Source organism: Rhincodon typus, chromosome 8 (genome assembly GCF_021869965.1).
Source record: "Rhincodon typus isolate 14 chromosome 8, sRhiTyp1.1, whole genome shotgun sequence".
NCBI lineage: Eukaryota > Metazoa > Chordata > Chondrichthyes > Orectolobiformes > Rhincodontidae > Rhincodon > Rhincodon typus.
Window position 1 is genome coordinate 28,584,185 of NC_063339.1, and position 21,266 is coordinate 28,605,450.

The 21,266-nt window shown below is 37.8% G+C and overlaps 1 protein-coding gene across 1 annotated transcript in view; it reads left to right on the forward strand.

The window, feature by feature from the left end:
* Window positions 1–21,266, forward strand: part of eml5 (EMAP like 5) — a 225,903-nt gene that overhangs the window by 117,356 nt on the left and 87,281 nt on the right. Inside the window, exons 16-22 of the mRNA XM_048600073.1 lie at window positions 2,648–2,741; window positions 4,608–4,708; window positions 7,228–7,430; window positions 9,095–9,206; window positions 13,249–13,376; window positions 18,174–18,315; window positions 20,455–20,607. Coding sequence (XP_048456030.1) covers window positions 2,648–2,741; window positions 4,608–4,708; window positions 7,228–7,430; window positions 9,095–9,206; window positions 13,249–13,376; window positions 18,174–18,315; window positions 20,455–20,607 — 933 coding nt within the window. The remainder of the gene's footprint in view (window positions 1–2,647; window positions 2,742–4,607; window positions 4,709–7,227; window positions 7,431–9,094; window positions 9,207–13,248; window positions 13,377–18,173; window positions 18,316–20,454; window positions 20,608–21,266) is intronic.

The following is a 21,266-nucleotide window of genomic DNA, read 5'->3' on the forward strand; positions in this document are numbered from 1 at the left end:
AAGAATAGCTGTGCCATTGATGTTTTCTATGAATTCACTTTGTCTCAAACATTCATTGTTAATTTTGCTACTCGTGTTGCTTTGACTCCGTCATGCGTGCGAATTGATTTTTCAGTTCCTTGTTGCTGTATATTTGTCTCCTCTGTTCCAGTCTCCGAATTCCTTAACCTATATCCCATATTTAGATTTAGGTTCTCAAACAATTGAGGCACATTAAATTGCTGCTTAATACTGGGGTAGGTTTGCTGAATGCGTAATATTTTTGGGCAAGATTCCCTCCATGTGTTATATTTGAAGGAATTACCAGCCCCAAAACTAATTAGCCCTTAGTTTGTAATTCATGTTCATTTACTATGTTTTACAGATCGTGCAATAGCTTTCCCAAGTTGTTTTCATCCCCAAGTTCTGGGCCAGGTATTTTCAGTTGGGGTGGAGGAAGGCTTCCTGGCCTGCCACCTGAAGAGTCAGAGGAATCTAAGGAACATTAATTGGTTGGGGATAGGACTTTTCCCTCACAATCTGATTTGACTATCACTCTTTAGTCCTAGCAGCATCAGAAGCTACAGTGGACAGGTCTAGGACTACAAGCAGTTGCCAGAGTCCAAGACCCTCGGGCAGGGAAGGGTGGTGAAACCTGGGATCTTACTGGAAAGGCAGGGAATGGGGGAAGAGGAGGATGTGAGTGTGTTGGGCTGGAGAGTACTGTAGATTTTGTGGCAAGTGGAGACCAATGTTGATGACCACTTTCGGGGCTTTCCTCCTGTTGCTGAACTCCTCTGATCAGTCTGAATAATTAAGCCAGACAGGAAACATTCTTTAAGCGATCATTAATTGGCTACTTAAGGGTCTCATTTGGGCTCAAGGCAGGCAGAGTACCTGAGGTTTTACCCATCCCACTGTAACATTTTGGAGTTGTCAGACTCTCCAGTTGCTATTGGGGAAGCCTTCCGAAGATGTTATGACTGATTTTGTGGCAAGTTCCCACCTCCTACCATCTATATTCTGCTTGTGGATTCCAAGACTGGGAATTTTTTATTCATTCATGGGACGTGGGCGTCACTGGCCACACCAGCGTTAATTGCCTATCCTTAATTGTCCAAACTGCAGATATGTCAACCACACTGCTGTGGATCTGGATTCACGTGTAGGCCAGACCATGTAATGACAGCAGTTTCCTTCCCTAATGGACCTTAGTAAATCAGATGGTTTCTCTGACAATCGACAGTGGATTAATGGTCAATATTAAATCCCAAATTCCAGATATTTATTGAATTCAAAGTCCACTATCTGCCATGGCAAGATTCGAACAGAACACTACCACGGTTTCTACATTAATAGCCCGTCAATAATACCAATAGGCTACCATCTTGCCTTGCGGGAAAAAAATAATGAAATTGGACTTAGAATTGTTTGATATTATGAAAGGATGCAGCAGAGTGCATAGACAGACTGTGTTTAGCCCATGGCAGATATGCAATAAAAATAAACTTTGAACAGAGATGCAGGCCCTGTTTTACATAGAGCATTATTAAACTGGAATGAACACGTGGATTTCTTGATTGAAAGAAGTTGCACATTAGACAATTGATCAAAGTAAAGGGAAATAAATGAATACGGAGAAAGGATGGGTCCATAGGATTAGGTCTGCTACTCATGTTGGATTTTTAATCCGCCTGTTCAAATATGTTATTACACACCTCTAGAGCAGGTTGGACTTCAACCCAGGCCTTCTGGCTCAGACGTAGGAACGCTATCACTGCGCCACACAAGACCTTACCCATGCTGAATAAACATCAGCATGAACTGGATTAGCTAACTATCCCATTTTCTGTTTCCATAAAGTAATTTCAATGTAATTCAATGTAGATGATGCCACAGGAAGTTTTTTTTGGATGATTTATTTTTAGATTATTCAAATATTCTTCTGCCTGTCTCTTAATAACACAGCAGATTTTTTTCTGATATTGTAGTCAATAGTTCTCTCCTCCTCGCACCTATGTAAATGATTTCTGTGCAAATGATTAAGTGCAACCTCTATCAAAAAGAATATTTGATGCATCTTTTCAACTGAAATAATCCAATGGCAAATGTTAAATTATAGGACACCAATGTGTCCTCAATTGATGTTTGAACTAGTGGTGATATTGTCTCACTGTAGAATTCAACTCTTCTAACAATGTGGATCCATGGTCAATCAATCTAAATTTGCATCATTCACTGAGAGAATTAGCAATTTTCAATGAGTCAGGTTCCCGTGAGCTATTGTTTGAAAGAATATTAACTGCTGTTCTAATATAAAATCCATGGTTGCCGCATTAAAAAGTTTCACTCCACATGCACTTTAAAAATTATTAACAACAGTGCAACCCATTATTACTTGATTTTTTTTTTCTTACAAATAAGAGTACCTTTCCATTAATTAGTTTTAATTGATATTTTGGCAATACCTTCCAAAACCTAGGTTTGATTCTGGTAAGTTCTCACTACACCACAGGAGAGCTGGAAGATTCACAGGCAGATAGATCTATGTGTTTTCCAAGGTGCTATGAATTGTGTATGTTAGAGCAAAGTAGTTTAACCATTGGTTGTGAGTGTTCAGAGCATTATCATTTTGGAAAGATAAAAATGTAATTTTTTTGTATTTCAGCGGATGGAAAGCGTTTGGCATCAGTTGGGCTTGATGAAAATCATACAATAGTTCTCTGGGATTGGAGAAAAGGAGAAAAACTTTCTTCGGTAAGGTGGGTATTTCATTCATGTTTAATATAGTATCTCCTTAAAAAACTGAAACACTAACTTTAGAACATTAAACGAACTATTTTCCTGGAGTGTACTTCCAACATCAATCAATTCTCTTCATACTGTATTAGTTTATCATCTGTGCCTTCAACTCATACGCTGTCATACTTTCTATAACTTGAGTTGTTGAATTTCATTTAAAAATGCAGGTTGGTTAACCTTTTCTGAAACCTAAAATAATGCAGATGCTGAAAATCTGAAATGAAATCAAAACTGTTGGAAATACTCATCTGGCCTGACTGTATTTGAAGAGAGAGAAACAGAATTCACTTTTTATGATCTTTTGTCAGTCTTGGAAAGGTTTGGAAATAGAACTGATTTTCAAGCAAGTGCAGTGTGAGAGAAATTGTTGCAGGTTGTGTTGGAAGAGGAACAAACTGAAAGCAACAAGATAGGGTGACAGGCAAATGTTAATGGCAAACGTTTGGTGGCACAAGGCAAAATGTAATGACAATGGAACAAGGAAAGAAGTGAAACATGTATCCAGGGAAGGAATAAGTGGGAATTGTAAAATCGTGAACGGCTTGTATAAAATAAAAAGGAGCAGAAATCATGATCTGATATTGTTGAACCTATGTGGCAAGGCAACAAACTAGTGGTATTATCACTGGACTGTTAATCCAGAGACCCAAGTAATGTTCTAGGGATCCAGGTTCAAATCCTGTGATGGCAGACAGTGGAATTTAAATTCAATAAGATAAAAAAAATTTGGAATTAAGAGTCTGATGATGGCCGTGAATCTGTTGTTGATTATTGGCAAACCCCATTTGGTTCACTAATGCCCTTTAGGGAAGGAAACTGCCATTCTTACCTGGTTTGGCCTATGTGTGACTCGCCCAGATTACTGTGGGTCTGGAGTGTTAACTGCCCTCTGGGATGGGCAATAAATGCTGGCCTAGCCAGAGATGCCGTCATCCCATGAACAAGTAGTTAAAAAAAATGTATTCCAGAAAGCTGAGAACTGACGAATTGAAAGATGAACTTCTGTTTCTCAAGCTTACATTGAGCTTTATTACTGTGGTGCAGGAAGCTGAGGTCAGAGTGAAAGTAAAGCAGATTAACATGACTGCTTTATGGAACACTTTAGTATAGCATACAGGTATCTTTGTGAACTTTTGATCGCCTGTCCTTTGGAGAAGCAACATTTTGCCTTTCAATTAGGCAATTTTACAGCTTTCTGAACTCAAAATTGAGTCCAACAATTACAGACCACTTTTTCAGTTGAGAGCTGTTGCTGATAATTTACTGTATATGCTTCTTTTACACTCTTTGTATGTTACTTGTCCCATTGCTATAATCTTATTTGCCAGTTAACTGTACTCCACTCTATTTCAGACTTTCACTCTTCACCCCCTCCCCTCTACCTTGTTTTTGTGCTTGCTGAAAGCCATTACATTATGAATGTGTTCCCATTCTAACAAAAAATCATCAACATGAAATGTTAACTCTGCTTTACTGTGCAATGTTGCGACTTGATCTGTTGAACATCACCATGTTTTCTGTTTATAGCCCTCTTAGAATTTGACCATTTTGGATTTTACTTATATTTTTTCCAAGTCATTCTGCATTCATTATATACCTGCCAATAAATTCCATGCTTAAGAAAATTAAACTGCAAATGACTTACTCTTTTTTATGTAGCACTGGAGTTTATTATTTATGTAAGCAGCAGCAAAACACTTAACTCAACTTTGTTGCAATGGTGAATAAATTCTATACCACAATTCTCATTTGCTATTATTAATGATTTTCTATGTGATCGATTGTGAAAAAACACAATGAAGTAAAAATCAAATGTGTTTCTTCAGAGGAAGTGCAGAGAAGATTTTTGTTGTCAAATTGAATCCCTATATGCCAGACAAGTTGGTTACTGCTGGGATAAAACACATCAAGTTCTGGCAGCGAGCAGGTAGGACAGTGAATTCTATTATTTTTACATCTGTAATCTTTTTACACAGCTTGATTTCAATAGTATTCCACATTTTCTGCAAGTTTTCTAAATGTCAAGATTTTAGGAAATCATTATTTGGTAGGACATAACTTGAGTAATGCTCATAAAAGACTCATTGGAACAATTCACGATAATAGCACTGTAAAGGGGTAAGTAACATTAATATTTTCTGAGAGTAGAGTTGATTGGTTGACAAATAGTCTCCAACTGGTTGAGGCATTGCCATCAAAAATGTACCTGTCAGACCTGTAGTATGGCACACTTGTATTTGTAGCTTCCAGTACATGCAATTACTTAGGACCCTGTTCTTTGCAGACAGAAAGAACATGTATAGACACCTGAACTTGTTTTGAGGCAGTAAAATTGGTGACAGCTATTCTCTAGTTCATTGGTCAAGGCATTGCCCTGACAAACAAGTTCAACTAGTGTTGTCTAAAAGTTTAAATAAAACTTGATGTGTAACTGTCAGTCATTGTTAATTGGTACATTCTCCATGGCAATGCTTGTACCTATCATAGTCCATTTACCAACCAATTAGCACTCTCCTCTCCTACCGTATAAATGTTGTTATCCCTTTGGTATTTCTTGTGAATCGTCCTAATGAATGCCAGACAAAGAGCTTTGACATCATATGGCTTTTACTCAGTCATATTTAAATTCTGTAATACCAAACATCAAAGGATTATTTAGTAAGTATTGTTCAGTTGCAGAACCACATCTACGTTGGAAAGTGTGTTTTGAGTTTTGCAAACACAGGCTGATTTGTATTAGCAGACCCTTACATGTTGCTAATAACCAAATAGATGTGTTGCTTAATAAGATCAATCTTTGAGATACATAGCCTACATTCTTGATATCATACTAGCAATGAAATTCATATACAATATTACTAATTTGTGTGATTGGGAAGTTTGACTTTGATGGCATTCTGTTCGGGGAAAGGGTGTTGCTACTACTATGCAGGAGCATGAATAGCTAACTCCACCTGTTGCTCAAACTTTGTGATACCTTGCCCTTCCAGAGTGATCTGAGGTAGACTAGGCATTCTTTTCAGGATCAGTAGTGATGGTCTTTGACCAATTGATGAATTCATGCAATATACAGTAAAACGTTTTCTGATTATGGCAGGTACTATGCTGCAAGATGGCTTTGATGTGCTCTATTTCAGCACCAAGCTTGCATGTGAACAAATAATTTGGGGCCTATTTCTGAGGTTGTCAATCTTTAAATGCACAGCACTATAGGTATCCAAATGTGTATATATATTGACCAGTGACCATAGGTTTGCAGCAAACAGTAGTAAAGCACTCCAGTCTGATTTCTCAAGTAAGGAGAGGGAGCTTGTTTGACTGCTCCATTTCAAAAAATAAATTTGACTGCAAGGTGGAGCCCTTTATGAAATTTAAGGGAACATGTGAAACATGTTTATTTTTATGGTTTATATGAGTTCAAGTGGAATCACCTTACTCTCAGTAAGCTTCAGCTTATTTGTAAGTTTACTGGCCACAATTTGTACTTAATGTTTCCGTTTCTTCCTAATTTGGCTATATAATTAAAAAGCAGTTTTCTATAAACACATTTTCCAAGGTGTCATTTTGAAAGAAGTGATTAAAGCATTTCAGTACATTTAATGTGTATATGTGAGTCACACAAATGAATTTGTGGCATGATGGCTCAGTGGTTAGCACTGCTACCTCACAGTGCCAGGGACCTGAGTTTTTGATTCCTTCTGTGTGGAGTTTGCATGTTCACCCATGTTTGTGTGGGTTTTCGCCGGGTGCTCCAACTTACTTCCATAGTCCAAAGACGTGCAGGTTAGTTGGGTTATCTATGGTAAATTGACCTGTGGTGTCTAGGGATGTACAAGCTAGATGGGATAGCCACAATAAATGTGGAGTTACAGGGATGCTGTTTGAAGGGCCGTTGCAGTGTTGATGGGCCGAATGGCTTCTTTCCACACTGTAGAGATCCTATGGTGCTATGAATTTGCCATTGTCCATGTACCATCAGAGAACTTGATTATTTAAATGGAGTCAGAGATAGTAAGCACTGCCAATACTAGAGTCAGAGGTAACAGTGTGGAGCTGGAGGAGCACAGCAGACCAGACAGCATCAGAGGAACAGGAAAGTTGACATTTCGGGTGGGGACTGAAGAAGGGTCCCGAACCGAAACGTCAACTTTCCTGTTCCCCTGATGCTGCCTGGCCTGTTGTGCTCCTCCAGCTCCACACTGTGTTATTTAAATGGAATGTTATTTCATTACATGGGTGTAAGTTCTTTATGTTTAAAGGGTGAACTGGACTTGTGAGATTAGTCTACATTCCTCAAATTGCAAGGTACTGAGCATGAGCAGACTTTCAAGTCAGTACTTTTCATACAGCCTTGCAAACCACTTTCTGATTGACGATTAGGTAAGTCGTAATGCAAGTTCTTAAAACAAAAAAAGTCTAATTGTACTTATACATTTATTTTACAAGGTGGAGGACTGACTGGGAGAAAAGGCTGTTTTGGAAACCTGCGGAAGACAGAAACCATCATGTGTGTTGTCTATGGTTGGACAGATGAAATGATTTTCTCAGGAACATCAACTGGCGATGTTTACATATGGAAAGATATGTTCATTATTAAGAGAATCAAAGCCCATGATGGACCAGTTTTCAGCATGCACGCCCTGGAGAAAGTAAGAAGTAATGAAAACCTGTCGTTAATAGAAGCTATAGAAGATCGAAAGCGGACTTTCAAATGATGCTTTGATAAGCATGGCTGTCTTTTTAGCCAATTTTATAACATTATCACCTTAAAAGGCAATGTCTACTCACAATGTAATGTAAGATCTCGCAGTTATTAGTCCCCTAACTCAAACTTTTCTTTTTGTATTCTGCAAGCTATTGTTATTTCAATTACTTAAAAATTTAATTTATAAACAGCATCTGCAAGGCATGTGGCTGATTTCACTTTTAAATTGAAACTCTGAAATTTCCTCACCCTGGCCACTCCACCATCGTCCATAAATTCCCATGCATCTAAACTGTCTTGCTCATACACTGTTCCACAATAGTCCAATTCATGTATCACCTCTGTTCTTGCTGAACCCTATTGCTTTAAATTTAAAATACTCAATCTTGTATTCAAATTCTTTCATGGCATCACCACATTCTGTCTCTGTATCAATTTGCAGCCCAAAAATTTGCAAGAAGTCTGAATTTTTCTAATTCCAGTCTCTTGTGCATTTTCTACCTCCTAAAATTGGTGTCATGCCCAAACTCTGGAATTTCGTCCATTTACCTCCTGTCACCTTCAAGAACCCCCTCACAAGCCCATGCATTGACAAAGTAGTATTTCCTAATACATATTTCCTTTGTTAGAATCAAATTCTGTGTCTCATTATGCTTCTGTGAAGTGCTTTCAGCATTTTTCTACATTACCAATGATATATTAGTACGATACACATTATACCTATTATTGTAGGGTCACAAGTTTATTAGATGTTAAGTGTGCCTCAGTGACAGTAATGTTGTTGTTTAGTCAAAAGTTATGTGTTGAAACCTATCTTTCTAAGAAGACTTTAACATGAGAACTTTTCTGTTCTCTTAAATGAGTATAAAAATAACTTCTTTAAAAAGGGCAACAAGTGCAGGAGAGTTCTCCTGGCATCTGGCAACATAAATATTGACTTTGCCTAGGATAGCTTAAGGCAGTGAAGGGTGTTATATGAATGCAAGCTTACTTCTTGTTTCTTCCCTTTTTAAGATAGTACCTTTTTATATTTTGTGCGTATTTTTAATACATAGAGTTACTTATATTAGCTACTTAGAAAAGTGGAATTTCTTTTCTTCATGGGATGTGGGTATTACTGACTGGGCCAGTGCTTATTGTGCTTACCTAGTTGCCCTCGAGAAGGTGAGCTGCTTTCTTAAACCTCTGCAGTTTATGTGCTGTAGGTAGACCCACAATACGCTTATGGAGGGAAGTCCAGGATTTTGACACAGTGACAGTGAAAGAATGGCAACATATTTTGAAGTCAGGATGGTGTATAGATCGGAGGGACCATGCAGCTTGTGGTGTTCCAGTCTGTCCCTTCTAAATGTAATTGGGCATGGGCTGGTGGCTTACTTTGAATAACTTATTTCTGCCTTTTTAAAAACTTTAGAAACAAAATTACAGAACCAAGTTCCACAGTTCTGCTAGATTTTTACTATTTCTAAACATGATGTATAATCCCTACTGTGCTAATAAGTTAATATTATAGAAAATGTGATCATTTTGAGTTATTTTGGATTAAATGAGGTTTTAAAAATAGATATATCGTCCATTTTTTATACAAGCTTGTTCTTCTTTCTCCAGGGATTTGTGACTGGTGGAAAAGATGGCGTTGTTGTCCTCTGGGATGATAGTTTTGAGAGATGTCTGAAAACATACAGCATCAAACGTTCTGCACTTGCTCCAGGCTCTAAAGGTAACCATTTACCAACGATCTGCCATGTTATCTGGTCAGTTCCTAATTACAAGATCAGTATTTATCTCTCTGCTGTACTCCTTTCCTTTCCTTTACTACTTGCTGCCTTGGTTATCAAGATTCATTCACCTATGGTATACTATTCCACTTTAAATTGCTTAAGTTTGCTCAGACCCTGACTGTCATCTGTTTCGGCTTCTATTTACCGATGTTATACCAATCTGTGTTTAGTTAGAAGTGGGGATTAAGATTACTGGAGATCTTGAGTTAAGAGAGATGAGAAAAGATGTCAAGACAAAATGACTCCGGCACAAAGGTTGAGGTGTCACAGAACTCAGAGGCAATCAGCATTGCACAGGGGGAGGCAATTTGTCCCATTTGGTTGTGCAATATTCAGTATTCTTAAAATGCTTGTGGATAGTTGTGCACTTTGTCCAGAAACTATACTACTTGTTTTTATTTATTCACTCATGGATGTGGGATATGGACATTGCTAGCTAGACAGTATGTATTGCCTGTCCCTAGTTGCCCCTGAAAAGGCAGTGGTGAGCTTCAACCTTGAACCACCACAGTTCATATGATGTAGGTAGACCCACAGTGCCGTTACAGAATTCTGGGATTTTGATCTAGGGACAGTGAAGGAACAGCAATATATTTCCAAGTCAGGATGGTGAGTGGCTTGGAGGGGAACTTGCAGAAGGTGTTCTTAGAATCTTCAGTGTGGAAGCGGGCAATTCAGCCCATCAAGTCCCACTGACCCTCCGAAGAGCATAGCATCCAGGCCCACCCCCTGTAACCCTGCATATCCATGGCTAATCCACCCAATCTACGCATCACTGAACACTATGGGCAATTTAGCAAAGCCATTCCACCCAACCTGCATATCTTTGGACAATGGGAGGAAACCAGAGCACCTGGAGGAAACCCAGACAGACACGGGAAGAATTTGCAAACTCCACACAGTTGCCCAAGAGTGAAATGTTCCCATGTATCTGCTGCCCTTTTCTTTCTCAATGGAAGTAGGTGTGATTATTATTAGTTTTATAGCTAATGCATTGCTTAGCAATTCATATTGGATCTGTCCATGCAAATACTTGTGATCAGAATTCTTTGCTAAAATTCATGAGAAGTTGCAAAGCTCCCAACGTTAATGGTATTGCTTAATTTCCTCTAACCAAGTCACCCAACTCCTGTACTCTTCATTCTCTCCTTAAACTTCCAATCCAGTTCTTTCCCTGTTGCCTAATCTTCGGCTTACTGTTTCGTGAAGTTTGCTGCCATGACTTTTACTGACTTATTTTGATGCTCTTCTGGTCATTCCTCTTGTCCCTATACTTTTCTAAGCAATAATGTTTACTGACTGTGACTCTTTACCCCGTTCCTATCTTATAGAATTTATTTTCTGATAAAGAATATTTTTGACAAATGTACTCTATTTTTCTAAATAGAGTTCAACACCTATTTTTCTGCTTGTCTCCAATTTGTCTTGTAAAATTCGATATAGCCTTTTTATCCTCAGTGCTGCCATTAATTTCAGTTGTAGTCTGATTACATTTATCCAGCCCTTCCACTTTTACCTTCATCCATAATGATATATTATCTATAGTAGATTACTAATACAAAACTGGAGAATTACTTTAAAAAGACACATTTGTCAAAGATTTTCTTCTTGTACTCATCAGCACACTTCATGAGAAATACCAAAGTAAGGGGAACTCAACCTTTTTTGTATGAAAAGAGAGTTCTGATTGGTAGAGGTTTTTCTATAGACAATGCATCAGTTAATGATGGGTGACAGTTAACTGCCAAGCTTCATTTAAATTGAAACCAGATTGTTTAACTCTGGTCAAGGCATTTCCCTGTGAAATGAACCAGATAATGACTGTTGTCTGTTTTGTTCTGTTGATCAGACACAGCGTGTGGATAACTTCTTTCTGTCTGCAAAGAACAGGGCCCTGTTATTAATGTACATAGCTTCTAGTAGACACAAATGAGCCAGACTGCAAGCCTAATTGACAATACTAAATTGGTTGCTAGCGTAACTCTTTGCACTCTCAGGATTATTTATCAAATTGCTGAATGTCATCTAATGTTGGACACCCTGTTTTGAGTTTTGCAAGTGCAAGCTGGTTGGGTATGGTTAGTACCTTTATGAACAACTGAAGGAAGATGTTTTTAGATATAGTCTGTCACTTTTTGGGTAGCACAACTTAATACTTTGCATCACACCAGCTCTAAAATTCATATACCACACTATTTACTTGTGATAGGTAGAACATAGTTGACTTGACAGCAGCATCCTGTTAGTGGTGGACACCACTCATGTTCCTACTGCGTACTAACTGTGTGAAACAGTTTCACCTGTTGCTTTGAGATACCTGTCCTTCTAGGGTAATTGACATAGGCTGGGCACTTTTCACAACTAAAGGTGAAGGCCTTAGACCATTTGTGTGTTTATATGATATACTGCAAAAAATAATCTGATGGGAAAGCTATTATTCTGCAGACAGAATGCTGTTTCAACTCAACAAAATAGGTGATTGCTTCCCTCTAGTTTACTTCTCAGAGTGATGCCCCGACCAATCTTGTCAATCAGCCTGGTTTAAAATCTTAGCAATTAACTGTCAGTTGTCATCTAACCGGTTTATTCTCCATGCCAATGCCAATCAAAGTCCAAAGATCAACTAATCAGCATTCTCCTCTCAGTAAAAATGTTTTTTTTTTCCCCCTTTGCTTTGTTATTTCTTGTGAATTGTCCTGATGAGTGCAAGAAACAGGAAACAGTAGGAATAAAAATGTCTTTTTCCAAGTGGCAGGCAGTAACTGTTTGGATACTGCAGCAATCAGTACTTGGACCCCAGCTATTTACAGTATATATTAATGATTTAAATGGGAAAACTAAATGTAATCTCTCTAAGTTTTCAGGTGACACAAAGCTGGGTGGAAGGGTGAGCAGTGAGGAGGATGCAGAGATGCTTCAGAGTTGAGTGAATAGGCAAATGCATGGCACATGAAGTATAATGAGAATAAATGTAAGTTTATACACTTTGGTAGCAAAAACAGGAAGGCAGGTTATCATCTAACTGGTGATAGACTGGAAAGGGGTTGGTACAATGAGACCTGAGTGTCCTTATTCACCAGTTGCCATAAGTAAGCATGCAGATGCAGCAGGAGTCAAAGAAGGCAAATGATATTTTGGTCTTCATAGAGGATTCGAGTACAGGAGCAAGAATGTCTTTCTGTAATTGTATAGGGCTTTAATGAGACCAGACCTGGAGTATTGGTGAATTTTTGTCTGAGGAAGCATGTTCTGTTTATGGAGATAGTCTGGGAAACCTTTGTTGCACTGATTCCTGGGATGGCAGGACGGACGTAGGAACACCAGATTGGTTAGGACTATTTACTAGAGTTCAAAGGAATGAAGGAGGAAGTCTCATAGAAACTTAAAAATTCTAATAGAACTAGCCAGGGTGAACTTAAGGAAGGATGTTCCGATGGCTGGGTAGCCCAGAACCAGAGGTCGTAATTCAAAGATATGGGATACATCATTTAAGACTGAGATCAGGAGAAATTTCTTCACTCAGTAAAGGGTCGGTTTGTAGATTTTCTGCCACAGAAGGCAGCTGAGGCCAAAACATTGAATATTTTCAAGAAGGAGATAGATATAATTCTTAGGGCTAAAGGGATCAAAGGATATGACAAAAAAACGGGAACAGGTTACTGACCTGGATGATCATATTGAATGATGGAGAAGGCTGAAAGAGCTGAATAGCCGACTCCTCTTAGTTTCTATGTTTCTCAAAAGAAAAGCTTCAACAAATGTGTCTTTTCTTAGCCATAGTCAGTTGTCTAACGCAAGTTTACCTGCAACAAACACTTGATTTCAAATGTAAATTATTGGTGATTTTGTCCAGTGTTGCTAAGCAATGAAATTACATGATAATAAATGTATAACTTGTATTAATTAGTCTCACAATACTATTACTGTTGTGGCAGGGTTAAATCAGATATTTGCATTAATGATTTTTCATTTATTTTTTAGGTCTGTTGCTAGAAGACAACCCTTCTATTCGTGCCATAACGTTAGGCCATGGCCATATATTAGTGGGTACAAAGAATGGGGAAATATTAGAAATTGAAAAAAGTGGTCCCATTACCCTACTGGTTCAGGTATCACTTCTAAAGACTGATGTACTTTTTGGTAAACCTGATTTCTTGTTTATTTATCGATAAACTTAGGGACTGTTTTATTCAGGTACATCTATTGATGATTATCTGTGCTTTTCCTTGGAATAAACAGATCAAGGGCTATGATTTGAATATTTGAAAGACCATTTCGTACCTATTTTAACCTTCTTTAAAACTTGTTGTTAAGGTAATACTTGAACCCCCAAATGCTCAGCTACCCGTTTTTATGTTAGCTCTTGACAAAGTCAGAAATTGAATCTGTCCAAGAGTATTGTCATCTTGCCAATCTCAAGAAAGCTTTCATTCCCCTGCTTCAAGTTAAATTAGGCCTGCCTTTCCTCTGTGAGGTGCTTTCAACCTATTTGTGTTAATTCTCCTTACAAATGAGCGCAAAAAAAAATGGCATTCATTTACCTGACTACTTAACTTGTGTTCAATACCAGATGAGTAGGCAAGCCCTCGTTCCTTCTGAGTTGGATAATAGCTTTAAAGCCGAATGTCATGTCCTGTAGCGTAGCCAGAGATCAAACAAATCCTTTGTTGCTATGCTTCAGATTATTGGATATTTCATGTCTACAGATTAGACCATAGATATAGGAGCAGAATTAGGCTATTCAGCCCAATGTGTCTGCTGCACCATTCGATCATGCTGATATGTTTCTCAACCCAATTCTCCTGCCTTCTCCCCATAACTTTTGATCTTTTTACTAATCAAGAACTTATCTATCTCTCTCTCTCAAATACACTCAATGACTTGGACTCCACACCATTCTATGGCAATGAGTTCTACAGATTCACCACCCTCTGGCTGAAGAAATTCCTCCTCCTCTCAGTTCTAAAGGGTTGTCCCTTTACTCTGACACTGTGCTCTTGGAGACACTAGTCTCCTCGTGGGAACATCTTCTCCACATTCTTTCTATTTAGGCCTCTCTGTATTCTTTAAGTTTCAATCAGATCCTCCTCATTCTCCTCAACTCCATTAAGTATAAACTTAACCACTCCTTATGTGACAAGCTCTTCATCCCTGGGATCATTCTTGTAAGCCTCTTCTGGACCCCTCCAATGCCAGTATATCCTTCCTTAGATACAGGGCCCAAAACTGCTCACAATATTTCGAGTGCAGTCTGACTAGAGGCTTATACAGCCTCAGCAGTACATCTCTGTTCTTGTATTCTAGCCCTCTTGAAATGAATGCTAACATTGTATTTGCCTTCCTAACTGCCAATTGAATCTGCATGTAAACCTCTAGAGATTCCTGAGTTAGGACTCCTATATCCCTTTGTGTTTCAGATTTCTGAAGCTTTTCCCCATTTAGAAAATAGTCTAAGCTTCAATTCTTCCCACCAAAATTCATAACCTCACACTTTCCCACAATGTATTCACCACTTCTTTGCCCGCTCTCCTAGCTTGTCCAAGTCTTTCTGCAGTCTCCCTGCATTTTCAACACTACCTGCCCCTCACCTGTCTGCGTCATCTGCAAACCTACCAACAATGGCCTCAGTTCCTTCGTCCAGATCATTAATTGTATGATATGACAGTTGTGATACCAACATTGACTCCTGCAGAACTCCACTAGTCACTGGCTGCCATCCTGAGAAAGATCCTTTTATCCCCACTCTCTGTCTTTTGCCAGACAGCCAATCCTCTCTCCATGCCGGTACCTTGCCTCTAACACCGTAGGCTCTTATCTTATTTAGCAGCCTCCTGCGTGAGATCTTGTCAAAGGTATTCTGGAAATTCTCCTCAACTTCAAAAGTTAGTTTAAATTAACAATCAATTAAAACATTTAAAGCACCTTGCAACATTCAAAGACACAAAAACATCAAAAGAACTTCCAGGGAAAAGGCAAGTAATTGACAAATGAACTTCACCAGAGGTACATGTAGAATGGTAAATTTAAGTAGGAAAAATAAGGAAGCCAGAAATTCCTTCAAAAATATTGTCTGAATGGGCTGGAGGAACAGAGAGATTTGGGGTACAGAAACAACCTCACATAACTGCTTTTAACAATTTAATATGGCTATATTTTTTTAAAGAAAAAGACCAGCTCTGGCATCTATTCCTAAATTTGAATTGAAAAGTAGAGAAATTGAGTTAAACTTGTACAGTATCTTGCTTAAACTACACTCAGAGTACTCAGTTTTTGTCTTAGATTTTAATGTCTCCGTCTGTGTCAGAATGGAGATGGGCCAAGGGAATCATAGTCTGAGTTTGGGAGCCTTTTTTAAAGTTAAGTTTGAAAGGCTTTACCCATGTCCATCTATTCCCCTTCTTTCTTTTATACCTCTTTCATTCCCTCCTCTATGTCCATTTGCCCATCTTAGACTATGTATAGAACTATTGATCCACATCATATCGACGGCAAACCCTGAAATGCTGAAGAAATGAAACATCTATTCAAGTATCAGGTTTAGAAAGAAAAACTACTATTTTTTTAAACCCGATAAAAGTGTTGATCAGATAGAGCCTTTCATAGTGGCAGTAATGGCAGCTTTCCTTCGGTTTACATTCTCTTCACCATATTATTGTCTGTATGTTTGTTTGGATAAAGCCAAACATAAAATGATTAACTTGCTATTACCTGAAAGGTATTAATCTGTCAAAGCAAACACTAAACTACCACCTGTCAAAATTGAACCCCTGCAGAGTTGATCCATTTTTGGGCTTTGGACCCCAACCAAGCATTCATAATGATTCCACTCAGAGAAACAGCTGTCTGGCCAACTGTGTCTGTTGACAGTGTTCTCAATTAGAGCTGCCCACCTCAAATGCAAAAAAATCCAGCTCTCAGCCTCCATTTTGTAGGCAGGATGTAAAGGTGCTGAAGAAGATTTTTTTTAAAAAAACGTTAAGGTGAGAGATTGTAACTATCAGGAAATATTGAACAGGTTGGGGCTGATCTTAGAAAAGAGAACATTGAGAAGTGCCCTGATAGATGTCATTTAGATTTTGAAAGTGTTTGATTGGATAGGCATAAATGACATGTTTACACTTCCAACGGAGATTGGAAGTAGGGGCAGCAGATGGTGGTTATTAATAAGTTCATACAGAACTTGTTTATCAGTGGTGGTTAGCATGTGCAACTCACTACCACATGAAAAAGTCATAGTGACTTGTATAAATACAGAGATCTCTGTGCACAGGCATTAAGCAACATCTGAATGGCCTGGATATAGCGAAGGCAGTGAACAATTAGAATATCTTCACTTTGCTGCCTAAGGTACAGATTGACTGAATATTTCCTTAGCCAAACTATTCCAATGCAGTTTGACACTGGCATCCACTAGACTTCTCAGTAGGATTTAGCTTTGCAAAAAATGCTAATTGTTTTTGTGATAAAAGCTGTGTTTTTTTTTAAATTGTGGAATGTGGTGTTGCTGGCTAGGCTAGCATTTATTGCTTATCCATAATTGCCCTTGCTAAGCCACTTCAGAGGGAAGCTTAGCATCAGCCACATTGCAATGGGATTGGAATCACATGTAGCCAGACCACGTAAGTTGGTAGATTTCCTTTCCTAAAGGACGTTAATAAACCTAATGGGTTTTTACAACAGCTGACAGTGATTACATGGTCACTGTTTGGTTAACTCTTAATTTCAGTTTTCATTATTGAATTCAAATTTCAGAATCTGCCTTGGCAGGATTAGAACTTCTGTCCCCAGAATGTTAGCCTGGATTCTGGATTACTCGTCCACATTACCACTATTCCATCTTTTTAGAGCTTGGATTTTAAACTGGTGGAGTGGCCTGAGCATGTTCACTTATTTTTGTGAAAGAGTTTAAAAATTAGCTTGGTCGGTCTTTCTGAAACCAGGATTTTAAGCCAGTGTGTGTCAGGGAGAACAGGTGACTGCAGAGACACGTGGAATGTTAATGGAAGTTTGTTTATATTATGGGGGTTTATGACAGCAGAGGAAGAAAGTAAGCCATCAATTTAGCAGAAGCAATGTTTTCTTCTTTAAGTTAGTTCAAAGACTTCTGAAAATTCAAAGGAGACCTGACTAGAGTCAGAAGCAAGTATAGTCTCTCTAAGAAAAGGAGATTGTTGAAAGCAGTTAAGGATACAAGTTAACTCAGTGAAAGGATGTATTTTGTGAGACTTCCAGACCAGGACTGTTTGGTAAGAAATCTGGAGATTATTAGAAACTTTAAGCCTTCAGTTGGGTGCAAGGTAAAGAAAAGATGGTTTCGCAGTTCATGGAACTGGAACTGAGAAGGAACAATTAAGACAATCGTACAGATTAGATAGGGAAATTCCTGCTGGCTTTGAAATTGGTAGTGTTCGGGAGTAGATTAGATTTTGTTTTGCCATGTATCTTGAAATTTTACAAACTGTGTAAAATGTAGATCTTTAAAAATGTTATTATTTCTTTTGTGTAATAAATTTCTGTTATTATTGAAACTAAAAATCTGCAACCTGGCATGCTTATGTTTCAGTGAAAGACTGCTGTATTAAATTAATATTTTTTAAAAAGATCCATCCATTTTTGGACTTGACTTCTCCTGTAGTAACTTCAGCTGGGATCATAAAACTTTATATAATTTTAACATGGTACTGAAAAAAAAATCTCCAGGTCAGTGGCTGTTTAAAATGTAATTTTTTAAACAGGCTGAAGGAAGAGGTGAGATCACTTATAACTATGATTGAATACTGTTGTGAATTTATGTTTACTAAACCATAATATAAATCTAATGGTTGGTACTACATTTTTCCTATACTATTCAAGATCAACATTTCAATGTTTACAATTTTTATTTCATTATAACTTTTGTTTGGCAGGGCCACATGGAGGGTGAAGTGTGGGGTTTAGATGTTCATCCCCATTTACCTATCTGTGCTACTATTAGTGATGACAAAACCCTGCGAATTTGGGATCTCTCCCCAAGCCACTGTATGCTAGCTGTCCGCAAACTAAAGAAAAGTAAGCAAGAAAGCAATGTCAGTTAACCTCTTTATGAAAGTTATTAATTAGTATATTCTGTATTGCATATTTTAAACTATTTTGTGATTATCTCAGTACTGTAACCAAATCTACCTTGGACCTCGCCTTCCATCGAATGAAATAATGCTTTTATGTTAGCTTGTTTAAAATATTAGTCACAAATCCATACTAGAATTTAGTACGAATAATTTCATTGAAATAATGTAGAATCAAGCATTTCAGAAGCATTTTAAAAGAGAATCATTGTAGGATTGGTTTTCCTCTCACTTGCTTTTCCCTGCTTCTGATTGAAACACCATGGGCAAAGTATGTTCTACTTTCCAATCTGAAATGCACTACAACAATCCTGGGTCAGAAATGTGATCTGGGAACATCCCCTGTTTATTCTTCTGTGCAATTTCATGACTATCCAAAGCTCCTACATTCTAAGTTATAAAATTTCTGCTTGAAAAACTTCTCAGTTGCTCCTATTGTAATTTGCTTTTGTTGACCATGGAAGAATTTGCCTTATTTTGAGTTGTGAAAGATGTATAGAAATATCTGAAATATCCTATGTGAGATTTGAAATTTAGTTATTAAAAAGAAATGATTTGTGTCTTTTGAACTCCTGTTTATTTGAATGTTTTCTTCACTCAGAAGAATTAACTTCATAGCATTATTCATATACAAAGGAGTAGTGAGATGCTCATGTTGGTGTTAGACCTCCACAGTGGCTGCTTTGCTGATTTGAATGAATGATTGAATGAATGAATGGATTAATTAATTAACTTTATTGTCACATGTACTGCAATGAGTATAGTGAAGTTTGCAAGTAACACATTTGTAGATGAAGGCACAAAAGCTATTGAAAGACCTGAAGAATACCTCCAATCAGGACCCAGCAAAATATGGGTTTTGCCTATATGTCAGTTGCTGTCGGACTCTCATGCAGAAGTAGTGATAGAGCAAAATGGATTCTGTTCTATGCGGATGTGGTGAGGTTTGCTAAATGATGAACATCTCCTAGAAAACCCTCCACTGCCAGAACCATGCAGCCCTGAAGGTCTGAGTTTTGAATCTTTGAGCTAAGACCCTCCAGGGAGAGCTAAGAGGAAGACGTAGAAATTCATCAAAGTGATGATTGGTGGATTCCACCCAGCCTTGAATGGCATGTAGGTGAGCAATTCCAAGGCCTTATCCAAATTTTTTGACAGTAACTATACGTTGTTTCACTTATCTTAGAAAGTTGATGCTAAATTTTGTCTACCCCGCCATTACTGTTGTGGGAAAAATTTTGGGCAAACGAATTGCTGACATAATCTAGCTGACTGTTGACAGATCTTTGTGTTACTCCATGAGAAATTAATTTTACTTGTGAATGGTCAATTCCTGTGTCAACATGTGGAAAAGTTGCTCTGAAAGCCATCTCCAAGTGGCAGCATGACCCGAGCATTATAAATGTTGAACATAGAGTTGGTATTTCTAATCAACAATTCTGAGAAAGATTTTATTTGTGAAACACTGTAAGCTAATGACAGGTTCAACAAAAGTTATAAATTGACAATCAGGAGTAAGTTTTCTATTCATGAAATATACTGGACAGTACATTTTGAGGAGGGGAAAGACAAGAATATGAGTGCTTGTGGCTTTAGTAAACACTGCAAATCACTAATGGGCCAAGCAGCAAAATAAAGTAAATGATTGTAACTAACATTTGTTAGAATGACAAAATCAAAATTATCTCCATCTTAGATGAGTTCTGGAAAGTGCCAGCAGAATAATATAGTACACTTATAAGACCTCTGTCATTCTTGTCAGGGTTTATAATGTTATTTATCTTCTTTGACCATGTGATATATTGCTTCAGTAAATTTGCTATTATAGTATTGGATGAGCCAGGACTGAATAAAATAGAAATTCATTCCAGGTTCAGGTAAATGGTGTGGACAAAGGAGGTGTTTATTCACTGATAAAGTCATCTTATTGAAATAATTGTTTGTAAAATGTTCTATTAGTTTTAAAGCAAGCTTTAAGTTATGATGCATATCCAATTGCAAATAGATTTCGGACATGGTTTGTTAGAAAAAAGCAGCATCTAGCAATAATACTAGTACAATGTCTATGTTGTCATAATTATAGGTGGCAGGTGTTGCTGTTTCTCTCCTGATGGGAAATCACTTGCAGTTGGCCTAAATGACGGAAGTTTCCTGATTGTAAATTCAGACACACTCGAAGATCTTGTTTCATTCCATCATAGAAAGGAGCATATTTCGGATATTAAGTTTTCCCCTGGTATGTAGGCTAAGTTTAAACCACATATTATTGAATCAATTCTTCTGCTTTCTCTGAAAATTAGTCAGTTTTATTAAAAATGGAAAGGATTTAAATTATTGTAATTTTTCCTTGCACATGAAAATTGCAGCTTAAAATATCAACATAACAGGAATGTTTGTAGTTGTTCAGAAAGCAAACAGTTATATTTGGAACATGAGAAACATTTAAATGTTTTAGTACATTTTTTCCCCACTCTTCTTGGAGCTGGTGGAATGGTGATGTCAGTGTCAGAAAATAAAATACTTAATCATTTTGTCCACCCAGCAGGCTCATTTATTTCCTGAACTTCATAGTCAGTTGTTTAGTACACATTCATGAAGAATTTTGCATTGAAACTAGTGACTATTAGAGATCCAAAGTAGCATGACACCCTGTACAGGCAAACAGCTGCTACATTCTAAGGCAATGAGAACCCACTCCTTCATCTTTGCTATGTTTCCATTTCCCACATCACACATTAACCACCTTAGTGAGCAAGGCTGCCAACTAATATTAAATAATGTGTTGTATTTTTGCTCATTAGTAACTCAAAAGAGAATGGCCGGGCTCATTTCACTTAAGAAACTTATTATCCCAATCAGAAAATGATTGAACAAGCTCCAAACGTCAGCAAGACT